This window comes from Chrysemys picta, chromosome 15 (assembly GCF_011386835.1).
Source record: "Chrysemys picta bellii isolate R12L10 chromosome 15, ASM1138683v2, whole genome shotgun sequence".
In the NCBI taxonomy this organism is placed as follows: Eukaryota; Metazoa; Chordata; order Testudines; family Emydidae; genus Chrysemys; species Chrysemys picta.
In genome coordinates, this window is record NC_088805.1 from 11,808,082 (window position 1) to 11,825,629 (window position 17,548).

General features: G+C 43.4%; 1 protein-coding gene across 3 annotated transcripts in view; it reads right to left on the reverse strand.

Annotated features, from left to right (window-relative positions):
* Positions 1-17,548, reverse strand: part of SPPL3 (signal peptide peptidase like 3) — a 126,176-nt gene that overhangs the window by 58,709 nt on the left and 49,919 nt on the right. For 2 of the 3 annotated variants that reach the window (XM_005288668.5, XM_065567861.1), the window contains exon 2: positions 3,343-3,420. In XM_005288668.5, the coding sequence (XP_005288725.2) occupies positions 3,343-3,420 (78 nt within the window). Of the gene's footprint in view, positions 1-3,342; positions 3,480-17,548 lie in introns of those variants that run through there. The other variant, XM_024108724.3, reaches the window with a different exon arrangement.

Below are 17,548 nucleotides of genomic sequence, written 5' to 3' on the forward strand. Positions count from 1 at the left end.
TTTCATGGTACTGAGATGCAATTCACAGATCTATAGTTTCAGGGATCACTATTTTCTTTTTGAAGATAGGTGCAATATTTGTAACCTTCCTTTCTTCCGGGACAGGTGCTGTTTTAGGAAATACCTATTTCAGCAGAAGTTCTTAGTGTTTTATTGCCTTAAGAACTTCCATCTTGCAAATTACCACTGCACCTGAATTTCTTAATTAGCTTAACTATATCTTATATGCTTCTGTTAATACCACATGATGATTTCCTGTATAAATCATTACATTAGCCTGACCAGCAAAGCAAAGGGGATGAAAACTTCTCTCCATCACATTCCATACCACCACCATAGCAGAGATAAGCTGAAGGCCTATTAGTATAAAAGAATGGGGGGAGATATTGTGTGGGCACACTCTGAGGGCCCCTCAGTTTTGGAATTAACTCCCCAGTTTGGTTGTAATGGTCGAAATCTGGAGATCTTCAGGACACACTGCAAAGCTTATTTTTTTCTGAGGAATATGTAAAAAGGGATAAGGTGGTTAAGGGGGGAATTTTGAAGGTGGAGAACTATTGGAAGAGGAGGGTGATTTAAGTTTGAGAGTTCCTGGCTCATTGCTGGTGGTTTATACTGCACTGTGCTGCTGTACTTTATGTTTTGTTGTATCTTAAAATAGTAATTTTAAGGTCTCCTGGAATACAGGAAGAATCCCATGCACTGCTACAGACTAGGGACCAAGTGGCTAGGCAGCAGTTCTGCAGAAAAGGACCTAGGAGTTACAGTGGACGAGAAGCTGGATACGAGTCGACAGTGTGCCCTTGTTGCCAAGAAGGCTAACGGCATTTTGGGCTGTATAAGCAGGAGCATTGCCAGCAGATCGAGGGATGCAATCATTCCCCTCTAATTTGGCATTGGTGAGGGATCTGGAGTACTGTGTCCAGTTTTGGGCCCCACACTACAAGAAAGATGTGGAAAAATTGGAAAGAGTCCAGCAGAGGGCAACAAACATTCTTGGGGGGGGGGGGGGGGGCGCTAGAGCACATGACTTATGAGGAGAGGCTGAGGGAACTGGGATTGTTTAGTTTGCAGAAGAGAAGAATGAGGGGGGGATTTGATAGTTGCTTTCAACTACCTGAAAGGGGGTTCCAAAGAGAATGGATCTAGACTATTTTCAGTAGTACCAGATGACAGAACAAGGAGTAATGGTCTCAAGTTGCAGTGGGGGAGGTTTAGGTTGGATATTAGGAAAAACTTTTTCACTAGGAGGGTGGTGAAGCACTGGAATGGGTTACCTAGGGAAGTGGTGGAATCTCCTTCCTTAGAGGTTTTTAAGGTCAGGCTTAAAGTCCTGGCTGGAATGATTTACTTGGGGATTGGTCCTGCTTTGAGCAGGCTGTTGGACTAGATGACCTCCTGAGGTCCCTTCCAACCCTGATATTCTATGATATGGCTATGCACCCCTTTTACTGCTATGTAAATCCAAACATCCAACCATAGTAAAATTACAAAGTTTACCCGTAACTTCTCCACAAATACAGTATTCACTTTAATTACCCCCTCGGCCATAAGCTAGATGGGTCCAAAACTCTCCTGCACCTAGAATATTTAAATATTCGTTAATCATCTTAATATACTTGGCTATTTGTTCTCCATACTTTCTTTGGCCTTTTTGCTTATATACCTTCTGTAACATTTTCTTTGATGAAAGGCTTCTTCAGCTCTAATACTATCCAAAGTGCATTACCACCTCTCTGAGGCTAGGTCTACACTACCCGCCTGAATCGGCGGGTAGAAATCGACCTCTCGGGGATCGATTTATCGCGTCCCAACGGGACGCGACAATCGATCCCCGAATCGACGCTCTTATTCCACCAGCGGAGGTGGGAGTAAGCGCCGTCGACAGAAAGCCACAGAAGTCGATTTTGCCGCCGTCCTCACAGCGGGGTAAGTCGGCTGCGATACGTCGAATTCAGCTACGCTTTTCACGTAGCTGAATTTGCGTATCTTAAATCGACTCCCCCCCTGTAGTGTAGATGTACCCTGAATATCAAGTAATACCTGCCTAACCTTAATGATAGAGACAGCCAGTTCTTCCCCCCCAAAAATCACTGTTTGCATTATACAACTTTGCTTAATGTATGATGGGATTCAGCAACTTTTATCTTAAGGGTTGCCACCTGGACCATTTGAGACTTGAGTTTACTCTCACCTGGTTTTGGACATTAAAAAAAATGATGATGTGATGTATTGCTCACTGTAACAACAAAGAGGCACCTTAAAGTCTAGCAGATTTATTTGGGCATAAGCTTTCGTGGGTAAAATAACCCCCACTTCTTCAGATGCATGGAGTGAAATTACAGATGCAGGCATAAATATACTGACACATGAAGAGAAGGGAGTTGCTCATTGTGAATTTCTGGCTGTTTACCATAGACTTATTAGTAACAAGAAGTTATGTACTATTGTTTTCCCAAGCTTGATAAATAAAGCAAACATGTTTTTCATAATTTTTAAAATGTTAGGGGTGCAACTAACTAGAATTTACATATTTTGTTCATCTGGTACACCTTGTCTCTTGGCTATATTCAAAGTAGTCAAACATTTCATACTTGATGCAGTACATTCTGTATTCCCTTCCTCCCTGAACTGCCGCAGTTCAAATGGTTTCTCTAAACTAAACTGGAGGCCCCGAACACAATGGATAGTTACTTTCACAACTTTCCTGCTATGCATGGGTCAACTAATTTAATTTGGAAAGAGACTCAAATATATTTTACAGGTTTCAGTTACAGCAACCACCAAGTCCATGATGTGGAAAACAGTGGCAAGCAGTTATACAGTCCTCAGTGACTTTGCTATATGGACTACTTATCAAAAATACTTTATTTAATCCTTTTGTAGCCTCCAAGATAGTTTCAAGTGGATGGGGAAAATGTGTCCCTGGCTAATTTAATCCATATATAGTGTAAAATGCTGCTGTGGTATACTTGATTTGCCTTCACATAATTACATACTTCAGAAACTGATCTTCCAAATACACCAGGTCTTTCCATTTTCTTTCTCTCCTTTATATCCTCCTCAGAACCGAAAGTAAAAATTTAAAGTCCATTTACAACAAGTATCAGTCTGAGAAAGATAGAAACAAACACACATACTAAATAAAGTCAGATCGCTAACTGCTAAGTATTAGTCAGTTCTTTGTTACATCTTCTAGAATAGGTCTAGCTCTAACTGACAGATGTGTCTTCCCCCTCCTAACAAGCAGGCACTGACATGACTAATGTGCTGAATGCAAAAGCTCTTCATGATGAAGTTTACATCTGAAATATAAATATAAGCTTTAGAGAACAGTCTTACCTGAAGCTGCCATAGACTATAAGGAGAATGGAAATCAGGAACGTAGACACTTGGCTGGAATCCACAAGGGAATATGCCCTAGAATGAGGGAGAGAAAGGCACAATGTGTCACCACAGAGCATCACTTTTGGGTGTCATTTGATAACTCTTTGTCTTATGTTAACAAAACAAATAGGGAATTGAATGACAAATCAGCAAGGTAGCTATTCCTAGAATGTCAATGCCAAATAAGAAAACACTTAAAAGGCTGACTAATTAGCCTATAATATTCAATGATAGACTCACAAATTATTTGCAGCATTCAAACAGTGATCAAATATGACTTGTGGTAACTTGTGCCAAGCTCACCACATAGGAGCTTCTGCCAAAGCGTCTGGGAGGAGGAAGATGCTTTAGCTTTATCTAATGAAACCATGACTATAAGATGCAGCCTTCTCAAATGTTACTTAGTTATAGGACTTAACTGGTAACGCAAAAGGTAGAATGGTGACCAAGCATTATTTCAGAGAAAACAGGCTGCAGCATGCATTTAACTACATCCCACACAACTGGATCCACATTATACCTTACATGCAAGATGGAAATATTTTGATATAGGACTTCTGATAGAGATTTTGGTAAGGACCAAGTAAAAAAGGGAAGCATCAGAGAAGGGGGTTGGCTTATGAACAGGTATAGAGAGGGAGAGGAGAGACACAGCCCCTCCCCCCCAACAGGGGGAGCAAGGAGAGGCAGCACAGCCAGAAGGGATGAGTTACGAACAACAGTTTCAAACTGATTGGTCAACCAGACACCTCATTTGGAACTGGAAGTATACAATCATAGTTTTTTGGACACGATTCAAAATTCCAGAAATCTGCAAATCCATTTATATTTGGAACAGACATCTAAATGTGAATCTAATTTAGCCAGTGCAGGAGACAGGTTATGATGAATACATATGTAAATGTTAACCAGGTCACAACTGGAGCTATATCACTAGAGTGCCAAACAAAGTTGTGTTTAAATATTTTTTTTCAAAGAAGGATGCAACCAGGAAAAGTAATAGGAAGTTTGAGAGAAATTGTCAACTTTATGCAATGACGTTCATCGCAGAGTTTTCACTGAATGTCTACCAGGAATGTCAGTCACGTTAACTAAATGATTAGCAGTCAGAACAGTAGTGGAGGATTATACATGCAAAATACATGGCCTCAAAACAGAAGTTATCCCTTGACTTAAAATATCCATTGAAAAAGCACTTTATAGTACTTGTTACAGTGCTGATCAGAATGGAAAGCTAGCTCTTTCCTGGTTCCTGCTTTCATTCAGAAAACCAGCTGCTGAACAAAGGTAGGTAACTGGCTTCTGACTTCTGAAGGTTCCGGTTTAGTACTGTAATTCGTTACTCAGCTGTACACCAAATGAAAAGCATTCTGGTGAGGTTCAATGCTTAATAAGATTCTTTTGCTACCATACCGCCAATTAAACATACATTCTGGAAGGTGGGTTTTAAAGGATACTTAACCAGGCTAGCAGGGGCCCTGAAAATAAACTCAAGCTTACTGATTTTGCCAGGAAATCTAATGGATAAAACATTTCAAAAGCTGATGTTATTAGGTCATTACCAAATCCACAATTAAATTTAATACTCCCCATAAACTCTACTTTCCCATCTGCAGACAAAAAACAACCCAAAGGTTTTCTCTAGGACTGAAGACCATAGTCTGAACTTCCAATTTTGCAGGGCCATTGCTGATTTTAATAACTGGCTGATTTAAGGGCAAGTGCTTACAACACAGAGCCTGCTAAAGGCATGCCAAGACAGAGACACAGCAAGCACTGTTCTACAACATTCTGTGTGTCAGCCTTCTAGCTATACAATGAGAGCATTCTTGTCTACACAACAATTCAAGCAGCCAGCTCTTTAGCCTGGCACAGAGAGCTCCATAGACATTTACCTACAGAACAATTCCAGGAATACCGAGCTATTCAGCCACACAACCACTTCCACACTCCTCAAACACTAAGTGTGGAAAGCATGTACCATGGTACAAGCTACAGCAGGCAGTCCAAGCAATTTTTCCCCCCATTCTGGACAAAAGTGAATAACCTCTATATCCCCAGTAGTACATACACACTTTGTGCTCTGCTAGATAATATGTTGTTCAGCCAGTAAAGCGTCTCAACAGCAAACCTAACATAGTTCAACTGCAGAGATCACTCACAAGCTCTTTTCCTCCCACTCAGCAATCCGGGGTCCCAAGCATGCATCTCTTTTCCTTCTTTCTCTGTGGTAATGTAGCATCATTCATTTGCCTTCCCCAAACCGGACCACTTGGGAGCTTCCAACAAAGGCTTCCTTCAACACTGTCATTCCTACTCATTCTAGTAACGTGTGCAATTTCTTTAATTCCTCAGACTACCCACTTGCATGCTATTCTTTCTACGGCTTTGTCTACACTACGAAGTTTTGTCGACAAAAACAATGGATGCATACACACTGCAATGCAACTTTTGGCTGCAAAAATGCACTGTTTTAGTGACAAAATAAAACCACCCTGATGAGAGAGAGGCGGCTTTATGTGCAAATTTTTTGTTGGCAAAGTGCCAGTGTAGACACCATGCTTGATTTTATTGCTTTAATTGGCCTCCAAGAGGTGTCCCACAATGCCCATCCTGAACTCCACTGCCCTGCAGCCAGGTACATCCACCCCTCCCCTTTAGAAGCCCTGTGAATTTTTGAAATTCCATTTCCTGTTTGCTCGGTGTGGAGAGGTCTCAACGCACCTTCCCAGGTGACCATGGCAGGTTATCGCAGCAAATGCTCTCCTGCTTGGACCACTACGGAGCTGCTGGATCTGCTCAGTATATGGGGAGAGGAGGCTGTGCAGTCCCAGCTGCACTTGAGCCATAAGAATTTTGATACCTACGGGTAGATTTCTCAAGGCTTGTGCAAAAAGGGCTATGTTTGGGACACGCTGCAGTGCTGAGCGAAGATTAAGGAGCTGAGGCAGGCGTACCATAAGGCGAGGGCGACAAACCATCGCTCCAGTGCTGCACCTAAGACCTGCTGGTTCTATAAGGAGCCAGATGCGATCCTCGGTGACGACCCCACTTCCACCGCCAATAGCCCCTGGGTATACTTCGGTGGGCCTGGAGACAGTAGAAGAGAATCGATCCCGGAGGACAAAGTCACTGATGAAGAGGTGGAGTTAGATAATGATGTGGAGCTCCTGGCGTGGTCGCCCAGTAGGACAGGCAGCCAGGAACTGTTCACCACTCTGGAGGTGTCTAGCCAGTCTCAGCAGTTGCTCTCCGGCAAGCAAGAAGCAGGAGAGGAGACGCCTCGTAAGTGGGTGTGGTTTGTGTAGTGTGGAGGTGGGTTCAGGGTATAGATATGTACAAGGCTGGTTCTGTTTCTGTGAGTTGGACATTTCCCTGTTTAGCTATTCAGTACAGTGGAACAGGGTGTTGATGCACACAGAGATCTTACAGGAATCCTCCAGAGAGATCTCTAGGAAAGTTTCCTGTAGGTAGTTGGTAATCTTCTGCGAAGGTTCCTTGGCAGAGCAGCTTTGTTCCTTCCCCCACTGGAAATTTTCCCGTGCCATTTGGCAATCACTTGTGCAGGGACCAAAGCAGTACATAGGCGAGCAGCATAAGGACGAGGGCGGAAGCCAGAAGCAGTTAGTAGATGTACCCTCGCTTCCCTGCTTACCCTCAGCAGTGAGATATCTTCTACCATGACCCCCACCTGTGGAAAAGTGTGGAAGAATTTTACAATTTTTTCCATAGTTGACTGCACCACAAGCCTTGCAGAGTGCTCTTTTCCCCATGTAAAGCACCCCGCAGCCAACACTCACCATGTTTTGGCTGTTCGCAGAGATGTGTGCTTGCCAAGGTCAGTTAGAAAGTGATTGTTTCTGGTACAAAAGGTGTATTTTACTGAAATGTTTCAATGCTGTGCGTGAACTTAATCACGATTCTTTGCATTGTTCCTTATGCTTCGGCAGATGTGGCCTTCAGGAACATCCCACACACACCAGCCGAGTGTCTGCGCCAGATAAGAAAGCGCCCAAGACGGAACAAAAACGACATGTTCCTGGAGGTACTGCACTTCTTCAATGCAGAAAAAAGGGAATGCAAGGAGTGGAGGAATGCTGAAAGGCAGGTGCCCACCCTCCCCTGCAGCACATTCAGAACTCTTTCCCCTTTCCAGGACTTCTCGGTTTCCCCTTCACTCCACCCTGTTGGACAATTTTCAAAATGACAGCAATAAATGCAAACTTTTTGAATGGTAACTCACCTTTCTTTCCTACAAATTGAGATAGCAGGCAATTTAATCACTTGCTTACTGGAATGTAAGGCCCCAAATGTCACCATTGCTTTCTAGGAAAACTATGTGTAATGTAACATTACAGCACCAATCACATTACTGGTTCTCATTTTCAAAGTGTTGCCCCAAAGCCTTCCTGATTCAAATGGACCCCCCGATAGCCCTGGTATGTGGCTGCTCAAAATCAGCGGCCAAGCAGCCTGCCTCAACTCTCCAACCCTGGGCAAATCTTTCACCCTTAGCTTCACAAAGAGTATGAAGTGTATAACATACAGCTATGACCATGGGAATATTATCCTTATTGAGTTCTAACCTGCCATAAAGGCATTGTCAGTGCACCTTTAATCTGCCAAATGCACATTCCACTGTCATCTGGCACCTACTCAGCCTGTTGAACCGCTCCTTACTGCTGTCCAGGTTTCCTGTGTAAGGTTTCATGAGTCATGGATGTAAGGGGTAGGCCATGTCTCCCAGGATCACTATGGGCATTTCAACAACATCCCCCACTGTAATCTTCTGGTCTGGAAAGAAAGTCCCCGCTTGTAGCTTTCTATACAGGCCGGTGTTCCTGCATATGCGTGCGTCATGCATCTTCCTGGACCACTCCACGCTGATGTCAGTGAAACACCCACGGTAATCCACAAGCGCCTGCAACACCATGGATAAATACCCCTTCCTATTGATGTACTCCATTGCAAGGTGGTCTGGTGCCAAAATTGGAATGTGTGTGCCATCTATAGGCCCTCCACAGTTAGGGAAATCCATTTCTGCAAAGCCGTCCACTATTTCACGCACATTTCCCAGAGTCATGGTCCTTAGGAGCAAGATGTAATTAACTGCCCTGCATACTTGCATTAACGCAGTCCCAGTCGACTTCCCAACTCCAAATTGATTCGCAACCAACCAGTAGCAGTCTGGAGTCGCCAGCTTCCACACAGCGATTGCCACACAGTTCTCTACCGATAGGGCAGCACTCATTCTGGTGTCCTTGCGCCGCAGTGCTGGGGCAAGCTCCGCACACAGTTCCAGGAAGGTGGTTTTCTGCATCCAAAAGTTCTGTAGCCACTGCTCATCATCCAACACCTGCATGACTATACAATCCCACCATTCAGTGCTTGCTTCCTGAGCCCAAAAGCGACAGTCCACCCTCTGCAGCTGCTCTGTGAATGCCAAAAGCAATCTAAAGTTGCTCCTATCCATATCACACAGCATGTCAGGCAACTGGGAGTCTTCTTCAGTTAGGAACGTCACGATTAACTGCACTGCCATCCGTCATGTCTTCATGACAGTTATCAGAGCACAGGAGAGCAGTGTGAGATCCATCCTTTCTCACAAAGATGCCGGGATGCACAGCAAACAAGGGCCATTGGAAAATGCTGCGAAAGAAAGCCAGAAGCCCATAGAATGCTGGGACAGAAAGCAACGCTTCGTTGGACATTAAGCCCAGTCCCCAAATGCGCTGCGATCCGCTCCGCCTTCCCACAAGACCTAGTGGCAGAAGGTGTTGAGCTGGACTGTGGGATAGGTATCCACAGTGCGCTGCCCTCATTATCAATGCTAGTGCCCCGAGTGTGGACACACACTGCTGGCAGAGGGAGTGAGTGTGAACATACAATACACATTTTTATTATAGTACTTTTTGAATGTCGACAAAACTCTGTAGTGTAGACAAGTCCTAATTTCCCTCCAGAGTTCATCCTCCATTGTGACAGCCATAAGGACATATCCCTTCATACTTCCCCCAGCCTTATACCTTTGATTCTTACATTGCTGCCACTCTCTCCAACTAATGATTTTAAAAGGAATTCCATAAAATCTGATCAACACTGCTTCTAGACTGATGGGAAAAGTCACTTAAGGAAGTGCTTTGTATTGCCTCTCCTATCAATTTGTCATCTGTGTTGAGTGATGTGTCTCTGCAGCACACTCAATCCACAATGGACCAAAGAACAAGGCACCAGGCCCATGAATCAAATCTAGGTTTCTTGAATAACAGCACAGAGCACTAGCTACTAAGTAGCCTCTATATCTGAGAGACTAGGACAATGTAACTAAATCCAATGAAAAACCTCAGCCCACAAAGCAATGACACCAGCAATAAATGCCACTGCTCTGGTCTTACACCTCCATGGACAAACAGGATTTTGAGAGAAAGAAAGAAAAGAATGTATATTGAATGGCAGTGCCTTTAGATATGAACTGCCCTCACACAGGGCCCCTTATACCCAGCAACAGAAAAGTTTGGCCATGTCACCGTTGTGTTCTCTCCTTTTGTGCATTTACAGTATGCGTAACTGAATACAATCAATACGGCAGCAATGGAAGGAAAACAACCATCTTAAAAAGGATCCTTTCAGAAACAGAGGCCAGCTGCAGTTCACCAAAACACATGTAAAAACAGAAATTGGTAATTTATTTTAATAGACATTTCTATATCACTCACCATAGTATTTGAGCACCTTTAAGATGAAGGAGGAAAAATCAAACAATTGTTAAAACATAAAGCAGGCATAACAGTTAGGCTAGCCTATGTTCGTTAAAATGAAATACACAGGCCATTCATTTTGTTTAGAGGAAGAGTTATACAATTTTTAGACTTCTGAGTTAAAGCCTACATCTATATCAATTTCCAACATTGCAATGTTTAGTTTCCTATAAGGTTTCCACTGTTTTTCTCGAGTCCCACTCACTGGATTGGCTTAAAAAACGTCAGCCTTCTATATAGCATGTGTACATGGGTCAACGTAAGTGCTTCATGTTAGCCAATTCAGCATTTAAAAAGTACTTATTCAGTATTGTAATAAAAAATTCTAATAAAGAATTAAAATCCTTTTAGGATGCAACAGACAAAACATTTTAAGATATGGCATGCACAGAGATGAAAATCTGAATAGGAGTTTCTCTGCTACTTGTTTAAATAGCTTTACAAAGGACTCAAACACAATTTATTCCAATCCACAGTCTTTATTTCAGACAATGGTATATCCAGTGAGTTCTCAAAATGAACATGATTTGACATTTAATTGTTTGACAGCTGACTTGCTCATTGACAATCCACTTGTGCACAGATAGGTACATGTAAGAAATTGCAATTGTTCAGACATGCCCTGTCTCATTTAATATAGCCACTCACATAGTAAGCAGATAACTGTTTCCTGAGTCATAGATTAAAGAGACCATTCAAAAGAAACCTTAAACTAACTTTGGGACCTAGTATCTGTTACTAATGTGTGGACATTGTCTAGGCTCAAGATTTACAAGAGTTCAAATTCCTGAAATTATTTCACTTTTCACTGGGTCTCAGTTTCCAGAGCCCTCCAGTACTAGGTAGGTTCCATTATCGATCATCAACCATGAAAGTATAGATAGTTCCCTTTTAGTTCAGCTCACTAGCCCATTCCAACTTCTGGGGGGAAAATGGCTATGCGTGAAGCAGCTTCACAAAGCTTCACACACCCTTTAATGCAAACTAAAGGCCTTACTTCATTCAACAAAAATGGTATTCCATAGCCACACTTATGACACACCACTTTTATCACCTGATCTATTTTATCTTACTGCTGGGGAAGTGACAAAAGATGGTTACTGATCTTTGTAACGGTTGTTCTTCAAGATGTGTTGCTCATATCCATTCCAATTAGGTGTGCGCGCACCGCGTGCACCACTGTCGGAAGATTTTTACCCTAGCAACACTCGGTGGGTTGGCTGAGGCGCCCCCTGGAGTGGCGCACTTATGGCACCCAATATATGCCCCTGCCGACCCAGCGCCCCTTCAGTTCCTTCTTGCCAGCTACTCCAACAGAGGGGAATGAGGGTGGGTTTGGAATGGATATGAGCAACACATCTCGAAGAACAGTTACAAAGGTGAGCAACCATCTTTTCTTCGAGTGCTTGCTCATATCGATTCCAATTAGGTGACTCCCAAGCCTTACCTAGGCGGTGGGGTCGGAGTGAGATGTCGCGGAGCGAAAGACCGCTGAACCAAATGCCGCATCATCCCTGGACTGCTGCACTATGGCATAGTGGGAAGTGAAGGTATGTACCGATGACCAAGTCGCTGCTCTACAGATCTCCTGTATGGGCACATGAGCCAGGAAGGTGGAGGACGAAGCTTGAGCCTGAGGGGGGTCAAGTGTGTAGCTGGGACACCAGCTAAGTCATAGCACGCACGGATACATGATGCAATCCAGGACGAGATGCGCTGGGTGGAGACCGGGAGGCCCTTCATCCAATCTGCCACAGCTACGAACAGCTGGGTCGTCTTTCTAAAAGCTATCTTTCAACCGATGTAAAAGGCGAAGGCCCTGCGAACATCTAGGGAGTGCAGCTGTTGCTCCCATCGAGAGGCGTACGGCTACAGATAAAAGATTGGAAGGAAGATGTCTTGAAAGGACACCACCTTAGGAAGGAAGGTGGGGTGTGGTCGCAACTGTACTTTGTCCTTATGAAACACCGTATACTGTGGTTCCAATGTGAGAGCTCTAAGCTCCAATACACGTCTCCCCAAGGTTATAGCTACGAGGAAGGCCGTCTTCCAGGAAAGGTACAGGAGCAAGCAGGTCACCATGGGCTCAAAGGGAGCACCCATGAGCCTGGAGAGTACCAGGTTAAGATCCCACATAGGGGCTGGCTGTCTAATTCATGGGAACAGGTGCTCCAATCCCCTGAGAAATCTAGTGACCACAGGATTGGAGAAGATAGAATGCCCGTCCTCACCCGGGCGGAACGCTAAAATAGCTACCAGGTGCACTCGGATGGATGATATCGCCAAACCCTGTTGTTTTAAGGACAAGAGGTAATCCAAGATGACAAGAACTGACGCCCGTAGGGGGGTCTTATGATTCCGGGCACACCAGTAAGAAAAACGTTTCCACTTGGCTAAGTATGTGGATCTAGTAGAGGGCTTTCTGCTCCTCAAGAGTACCTGCTGAACCAAGTGAGAGCAGCACAGCTCAAATTGGTTTAACCATGCAGCATCCACACTGTGAGGTGAAGAGACTGCAGGTCGGGATGGCGGAGCCGTCAGTGATCTTGAGTGATCAGGTCTGGCCACAGCGGGAGTGGGATCAGAGTGTCCACTGACAGCTCGAAGAGAGTGGTATACCAGTGCTGCCTGGGCCACGCCGGGGCAATCAAGATCAGCCGGGCTCTGTCCCTGCGGAGTTTGAGCAGGACCCTGTGGACTAGCGGGAATGGAGGAAAGGCATAGCACAGGTGAGGTTTCCACTGTATTAGGAAGGCGTACGAGAGAGAGCCCGGGGAACAACCTTAGAGAGAGCAGAACACCTGGCATTTCCGATTGTCGTGAGAGGCGAATAGGTCTATTGGGGAAAGCCACACCTCCAGAAGACAGAATGGATAACATCCGGGTGAACCAACCACTTGTGAGCCAGGAATGATCTGCTGAGGCAGTCCGCTAAGGTGTTCTGGACTCCCGGGAGAAACGACGCCACCAGATGGATCGAGTGGGCTATGCAGAATTCCCAAAGACAAGTGGCCTCCTGAGAGAGGGGGGACGACCAGGCTCTCCCTTGCTTGTTGATATAAAACATGGTCGTTGTGTTGTCTGTGAGGACTACAACGCAACAGCCTTGAATGTGCTGTTGGAATGCTTGACATGCCAGGCGCACTGCTCTGAGCTCCCGGACGTTGATGTGTAGGGATAACTCTGCTGCTGACCATAGGCCCTGTGTATGAAGATTCCCGAGGTGGGCCCCCCATCCTAGATCAAACAGATTGGCGAGCCTAAACCCATACTACTACTACTAATAATAATAATATTAAATAAAATCAAATAAATAAATTAAATTCCCATATTATCCAAATTAATATTATCAGTACACCCTACATCAGGCTACACTCCTGATCAACTGTGTCTTACTTTGCTTCAGAAGCCCAGAGTATGTGCATATAAGAACCTTCTACTGGGCTTGCCACTGCACTACAGCTAAATCTGAACACTTGTAGCTACAGTCACAATGTTTTTGAAAAAAGAGACATGGCACCCATAGCACTAACCATTTAATCAAAATAAATGTTTTTCCTGTTAGAATCTAAAGGAATCTGGAGTAGACTGCTTGCCTTTCCCATGAATCACATTAACAAAATAAGTCTGTCAGCCAACTCAGACAAGAAACCTTAACTGCACTTGGCTGTTAAATCTGGATAGTTTACAGCAGCACAGAAGATTTGAGAAACAAAGTTTACAGTATCAGAAGTGTATCTCAAATTTCTCATTCACAAAAGGCTTGCCCCACTGAAAATGAAAACTGATTTTCCCACAGAGCTTTGGTTAGGACTCACGAACATGTACATATTTCAAAGTAAAAATGGGGATTTACTGCATTGCATTAATTTACGAGAAGTTAATCTGTTTGACCTGAAATGTACATAGCACTAGAGACAGCACAGAAATATTTAGACAGACCATTCCAAAATCCAATACCCTCCTCATCTTTCAGTAGGAAAGTAAATCCTGCCACATCTGAATGCCTGGCTACTGACTAAGCTCTTGAAGACACACAGCTTTCCATGATCTGTGAAATATGTATTCAGCAAAGCATTCGGAAAAACCCTTACAGACAAAACTGTTGCTGGTGCTGCCATTTGAGCTACCTCCTCTGGTTTACCAGACTGTTTGCCAACAGAGCAAATAAATGACATGTTAAACAATATTTAAGAATTACAGCAGCTGGAAATGTTCCAAATTTCATGTTCTGTTTTGAACACCCACTAGAATGCAGGAATGAAAGCACAAAGAAGATTAACTTCTAACCACTGCATGAAAGGATCAGAATATCTGACTCATGTTATCAAGGGGATCACCTCTCCCAAACAGTGTAGAATGACATCCCATCACTTCAAAACCAGTCACATGCCAGGTGCAAGTTCTTTACTCTCTAAAAAATACTACATTAACGATTACACATAACCAAGCTGCTCCTGAAGGACGACTGGAATCAATGGATACTGAAGAGAATACATCTTCGAACTAACTCTCCTGCGACACATGCAATTGATGGGGAAATAAGTTTCCAATTCAAAAATAAAAAGCACAATTGAAAAAGTTCAACTGCAATAATTTAAAAGCCGCAGGATAATACTCATATGAAATATACATTTTTATACTGCACATTATAAATATATATAAATTAATGTGAATCAGGACATAAGTTTCATGTCTTCCCCACACAAGCTGACCAGGGCTTCTGAGTTTTAGGCCTTGGCTACACTTGAGAATTCACAGTGCTGCCGCTGTAGCACTGTGAAGCGCGAGTGTAGTCGCGCCGCCAGCGCTGCGAGAGCTCTCTCGCAGTGCTGCAAGTACTCCACCTCTCCAAGGGGAATAGCTTGCAGCGCTGCAAGCGCTGATTACACTGGCGCTTTACAGCGCTGCACTCGCTGCGCTCGGGGGAGGGAGGGCGTTTTCACACCCGAGCGCAACAAGTTGCAGCGCTGTACAGCGCCAGTGTAGCCAAGGCCTTAGACAAATAAAGACCTGGGGATTTTCCTTCCTTTCTTTCTCTGAACAAAGGACAACTCAGTTACAGATCAAAAACAGTTCACGCCACTAGCAGTCAGCACAATATCACCTCCAAGCAGAAATTAAAGTCCTACTCCACAGTCCTAGGGTCTGAAGTAGTAAATTTCCTATTTTGATTTCTTAGCAGTTTTGTGGGTTTTTTAACTGCTTTGTTTACTGGTATCCGTTTACTCTGTAGATCTTGGATATGGCAAGAGCCTGACTCAAAAACTACAGTAACTCTTCACTTAAAGTTGTCCCGGTTAACGTTGTTTTGTTGTTACGTTGCTGATCAATGAGAGAACATGTTTGTTTAAAGTTGTGCAATGCTCCCTTATAACGTCGTCTGGCAGCTATCTACTTTGTCCACTGCTTGCAGAAAGAGCAACCCATTGGAGCTAGCTGCTGGGGGCATGGAACCAGGGTGGACAGGCAGCCTCCCTATCAGCTCCCTGTTCCCTTAAGTGCCCTGTGCGGCAGCCACCCAGCAGGCTATCAATTGCCAGCAGTTCAGCTGTCCCTCCCCCCACTTCCATGTGCTGCTCCTGCCCTCTGCCTTGGAGTTGCTCTCTCTTTTACACACACACACACACACACACACACACCCCTTTTGTCTGGTGAAAAAAAATTCCTGGAACCTAACCCTCCCTATTTACATTAATTCTTATGGGGAAATTGGATTTGCTTAACATCGTTTTGCTTAAAGTCGCATTTTTCAGGAACATAACTACAACATAAGCAAGGAGTTACTGTATATCTATTTTAATGTGGTTAAACTCTGATTACTGGGTATTCTGCTGTTCCACAGAATCCATCCTCATTACAGAACTGTGCTCCAGAACTTAAATTTTCACTTTAAAAAAACTGTTTTGAGCCTTTATTGAGAATGAAGAAAACATTCAAATGTCAGTGTAAGGCAATGCAGTGATGTCTTCAATAAGTGTGCAGCAGTAACTGAAAAGTGAATTTCCCATTTCATTTCAAGGAGTTAAGAAAAAACAGAATATGGTAACAGCATAAAATATGTATTTAATATAACAACACAGAGGGTGGCTATTGTACTAATGTACTACTGATGTTCATATTTTAACTAAAAAGTCTACAATTTTTAATTTAAATGAAGCTGACAAAGAATGCTCAAACTGCCACAGAATTTAGGCCCAATTTGCTGCCGAGGCCTTCGGTTATACTCTTAAAAGTAGTTGCACTGCAGTTAAAGAAGAGTGTGAGAGAGTTTCAACTATAAAGGGGTTTAGCTTGAGGTTTTATTTTAAACCAGTTTAGTTAAATTAGCGCAAAAAGATGAATCAACACTTCGGTCAAGTCTACACTACAATCTTTGGCCAGCACAGCTATGTCAGTCAGAGGCGTGATGAGGTGCGATGTGACCACCACTGGGGTATATACAGCTATACTAGCAAAACGCATTTTTGCCAGCATAGCTTATTGCACTGATGGGAGGGCAGCACTAGAACAAGTTATTCTGACAAAAGCAGCTTTGCCTTCAGAAGTTCTATCCACACTGAACACTTTGCCAGTATACTGGTATAGGTAAATGGGCAAAGTACTCCTCCCATGGACCCAGCCTTATTTTGATTAAACTTAAGGCAATTAGGAATCAATTTAAGATAAATCAAAATAAGCTACACTTCACTCTTACTTCAATTGATCTACACATGGATTTGCACTGGTGTAACTAAATTGGGTTAAAAACAGATTTAAGTTAAGCCAGTGTAGTTTTGGCATGACCAACATCTTATATATTATGGCCTTTCAGCCTAGTTTTGAGGGGGGGGAGGGGGACTTAGACAAGGAGCAGCTCACACTTCAGATGTCACCAATTTAGATAAGCTCTGAAGTCTAAGGATGTGCAGTGTCCAAAAGCCCACCTTTTGAGGAAGACAGACAAAGTATTTTTTTACATATTAGGTGAACTTAACGTACAGTAGCATTTGAGGGCTATTAGAAAATAATAAAAGAACATCTTTGAAGGTCACCTTAAACTGTCAAACTAAAATCTAATAAAAACCTCAAGCAAAATGCTAACTTGGGACTTTGTCTACTAATAATCCCAAAGACAAACAATCATCTATCTAAAAAACAGTTCCCAAAAGTTTAGCTTTTGCTATCAGGGCACTGAAGGGAAGAAGGAAGGCATGTTAAAAAAAAAAATCTTCAGACACATTTACTGAATCAAATCAGCAGTTTCAGAACTCTGTCTCATACTACAAAGATATCTTGCACAGCTCCAAGGCTAGAGAGAGTTCAAAAACTCCATTCTATCTGAAAAATCGACCGCAGGGGCTAAACATCTTACATGTGACCTTGGTGGACCATGTTTTTTCTGGCTGGCTCAGAACAAGCTG